Genomic DNA, 4,269 nt, shown 5'->3' with positions numbered 1-4,269 from the left:
TTTTATGTGCATAAATAATGTACAAAAATATGTTTTATAAAAGCAATTAGTGTTATAAATAACTGCAGCGAGTAAATTGTAAACAAGCCAAAGATTGTCTTATGCCATAGCACCATTTGCTACTGCAAATAACGCCGGCCACTGGGTGTCAAGTGCCGAGGTTTTGCCACCATACTATACAATATATTTATAACATATTAAATATAAAACATATTAAATATATTTAATGTATTTCTTGGATCAATTTATATCTCTGCTCCATGCCCATTACTGGAAAAATTAAGTGTGAATCTAAATTAGACGAAAAGAACTTCCTGGATTTCTTAAGTTTACCTGGATTCAAATATTACTAAAAATGCACACTGAAATTTATTTGAATACAATTAGGCTACCACAAATAATTAAAAAGGAAATTAAACTAAACAAAATTAAGGTTTATATCTGTTTTATTCTATTTTAATATGTATAATTCAGTATTCAATAGCTTAGGCCTACTCAGGTCAAATGGTTTGCATTAAGTGTAGGGCAATGGAATGATATTAAATAAATTAATGGACATTATAAATTATTAAACTTCAAACATATCACATACTAAAATACTTGATATGGAATTTTATAATTTTTAATTATAATATTGTACAGTACTAACTTAGTTCCTGGAATGATTAATGTCACTCAAAACGAATTAAAAAATATAAATTTTCATTCATCAAAATAAATGCCACAGCTATAGTAAATGCAACTTTGCAAACTTAATTTTAAAACGTGATATAAAACAAAGCCTATTAAAATAATGATATCAGTAGTTATTGCTTTCGTAAAGGAGCTACATTCAATCATTTTGACAGCAATAATTTGTAAGATGAAAGTAGGCAAGGTAACCTATCATAAATACACTGATTACAATTACGTCTATTTTTCTTGGGCAGCTAGTTTCTTTTTCAGGGATTCAGGCATCTCTGGTGGTGGTGGTCTTGGTAATCTGAGGGCAACTTTCACGAAGTCGTAGATGAACCATTGCAGAGCGGTCAGAGTTCCAATCATGACAATCCTCGGAGCTAGTCCTTTCCACATTGCAGCAAATCCCAGTTTTCTTGCAACATCCAATGCAGTAGATCCTTTTTCTTGATTCAACTTTGATACCACTGTATCCGCTGGGTGAGAAACTATAGCACAGAAGACTCCAGCAATGTAACCAGCAGCAAACGTTACAACAAGCTGCTCAGGTTTGGAGCATTCCGAACGTGGTTTAGGAACAACATGTTTGTAGAGAAGCTCCACAGTTCTTTCAAAGCAAGCAAACTTCATCATTGTGTAGGGTATTTGCCTCATCCACAGAGGTACCAAACTTTTATAAAATGCAGAAGTTCCTTCTTCCTTGTACATCTTAGGTGCTGCTTCTCGGAGAGTATTTGCGAATCCTGGAGTAGTTTGAATTTTTACTTTGATTGCTTCCATGGGACTGAGAGCTATATCAGCGAAAAATTCTGCTGATGCTGAGGCAGCGAGATAAAGCGAAGTTCGCCACAGGAAAGCATTTTCTTCTCCCAACATATCAGTATATAATATCTTAAAGTATTCATAGAAACCAAACTTACATAATCCTTGAGCAGAGTACCCAAAAAATGTTGGTGCCCAACCTTTTGCAAGGGCCTTTACACCTTCTTCAGCAACAGTCACCTTGAATCCATTCATTACTGATTTGTACTTGCCAGGATCAACTTGAAGCCTACATTTAACCAAATCCAAGGGCACAACCATGGTATGGGTAAGACCACAAGATAGGATACCACCCAATCCACATAATGCTAAATATTTAGGCGACCCAAATTCACAGCTATCACCCTCAACAGCAGAAGCAGCAGCGATGGTTCTTCCTGGAACTAATGGTTTTTCAAAAACTTTAGGCTCGCACTGCACATATGTAAAAGGGGATCGAAAAGGACTGTTTTTCGCCATTTCTAAAACTGACGACCACATACTGGACACTTTTCCTTAAAAATTAATAAATACAGATCTTAAAATTTTCACACCGTACTTCAAGGGCACCAACTACCGAAAGGAAGAAATTGCGATCATGTGGTAATAGAAATTAAGCTACAACAGTAGTGCCACAAGCAGCATTGAAATACGTTATTGCGAATAATACTCTGAAAGATAATATAACATATTTGAATGTGTAATATATTATACTATTGAAATGTTTTTCGTAAATATACAACTATACTTTAGACGTTAAAAAATACTTTATTTTAACTATTTCACATAAAATAAACATATTTGGTTAGTCAAAAAACTGTTTTACATCACTAGAACATTTGAAGGTAATATTTTCAATCACTAATTTGTAAGTCAAAAATTGAAAATTAAAAATAATATTTTAACTTCTGGATTCATATTTTCCTAAATTGTTTTGTAAATATAATACGCAACTTACTTAAATGTCTGTATTTCAATTTATCTACCACACATCAACATGAATTTCGGAATGATATCCGGAAAGAAAACTTTAAATGTTAGTTTAGAAAATAAGTTTATTTACTGAGATATTAAAAGATAGCAACATAGCAGCCAAAATATAAGTATATAACGGTATACGTTTACGGAATAAGTTTGTGATTTATCTGTAGTTTCAAAATAAAAACTCAAATATATCAATTTTTAGGAATATTAAAAGAGCAGAATCCTCCAGTATCGACAATCATTACAGTATCACAACACCGTATTTTGAAATAATTTTAGGTGAATATTAGATAATCAAAAGCATTCGTCAGAACTAGGAAATCTCTGTATTTCAATAGTCCAAACTTTTAGAGTATGTTGTTTTCATGAAGCAGTAGCTGAAAGGGGAATCTCTCTATAGGTGAGACAGCACAGCACTAGATTTTGTTTTCGTATATGTAGGGCCATTTACATACATGTAGTCATTTGACCTAACATAATTTATTTAAAGCTCCATGGATGCCACTAATAAATTTGTTATCATGCTCAAGATTTGTTCCTGATTGTCTCTATATACACGAATTAAAAAAAAGGAAAGAAGTATGTTTTCTGTACTTACAAAGAAGTAAACTAAGAGGGTTTTCAATTATAAATATAAATAGTATGATTGTTCTTTCGGCAGGGCTTGACGCTTTGTCGTTTGTTTCAATATAGCAAAGTAATGAATGCATTACTGACTTGATTCTCTTTTCTTTTTTTAACCAAGATATGTTTTTTTTTTTTAGAAACGAAGCTTCGTGCAAAATTTTAAATCCATTTGCCAGTTTTTTTTAGATATCGTGTGGACCAGGGAAGAAAGAATAAAATGTTTTATTTTTCCTCCCTGTTGTGGACGATAGAGAGATATGAAACTGTTCCAGCTCTCGAGACTTTTCCATTCGCTGACGCACAGTAAATAATTATGATACAAATTGATTGAATGACTTGGTTTTGAAATAAATAATTACTACTCTTCGATGTGATATTTTCAGAATTTCAGAAGAAAAGCTGCAATATCTGTTTTATATTGTTCACGACTTATCTAATTTAAATTAACACATTACTAGAAAACGCTTCCAAATTTGTTCGATTTGCTGTCTTAGGCCATGGGTAGCCTCGCGTGGCTTCCTCTATTCGTTTTATCGCTTTTTTTTAATCACTCACTCAGGCGACTAAGTTCAGGATCCAGATTGCCTAGCGTGGCCTTAGCATTATTCTCGTATAATCGTTATAGTAATAAAATTAAAGAAACTCCGGATATTAATACCTATTTTGATTGTCTTTGTATATTCAGCGCCGTGTTTTTACAATGTCTTGAAATGTAATGTGTTTCTCAGTCTGAATTAATAAGCATTAGTTAATTGAACCTGAGAGTATTCATAATGCCTACATGAAATCACTGCTGTGACAACATTAACGTCAAATATTTTGTATCACCCACAGAAGATTCAAACTTAGGTACGAGTTAATTTATAAGTATTATTCCTCAGTTTAAATGCTCAATAGCTGTGTAACTATTGGTAAAGTTTTTTAATACTTATTTTTTTATATAAGGAAAAACAGGTTTGCATCATTGGCATATTATTTGTCTCTTTTTCTACTATTTAACCTTCAGATCCCTTTATTCAGGCTATAGTATAAGTTTGCATCTCTAACTATGTAGTTAAATGTACTTAATCTTTGATTAACCAACAATGAATCCATTTGTACATTAGTCCTAATCTTCCGTCCTCTATGTGTATGATTTGTCATTCGTCTTTCTTCTTCTTGTTGACGTCGAATCCCACC

General features: G+C 32.7%; 1 protein-coding gene across 1 annotated transcript; it reads right to left on the bottom strand.

Annotated features, from left to right (window-relative positions):
• Positions 1–428: 428 nt before the first annotated feature.
• On the bottom strand, positions 429–2,072 carry LOC124360305 (phosphate carrier protein, mitochondrial-like). The gene has a single exon (XM_046813811.1). The coding sequence runs from the start codon at positions 1,978–1,980 to the stop codon at positions 913–915; it is 1,068 nt and encodes a 355-aa protein (XP_046669767.1). The 5' UTR covers positions 1,981–2,072; the 3' UTR covers positions 429–912.
• Positions 2,073–4,269: the final 2,197 nt, after the last annotated feature.

Source organism: Homalodisca vitripennis, chromosome 4 (genome assembly GCF_021130785.1).
Source record: "Homalodisca vitripennis isolate AUS2020 chromosome 4, UT_GWSS_2.1, whole genome shotgun sequence".
NCBI lineage: Eukaryota > Metazoa > Arthropoda > Insecta > Hemiptera > Cicadellidae > Homalodisca > Homalodisca vitripennis.
Note: the sequence above shows the minus strand (reverse complement) of the source record. Positions and strands in the feature narration are given on the sequence as shown.

Bases quoted from the DNA above. Each gene is read 5' to 3' on its own strand.
- LOC124360305 (XM_046813811.1), bottom strand. From the start codon at position 1,980: ATGTGGTCGTCAGTTTTAGAAATGGCGAAAAACAGTCCTTTTCGATCC.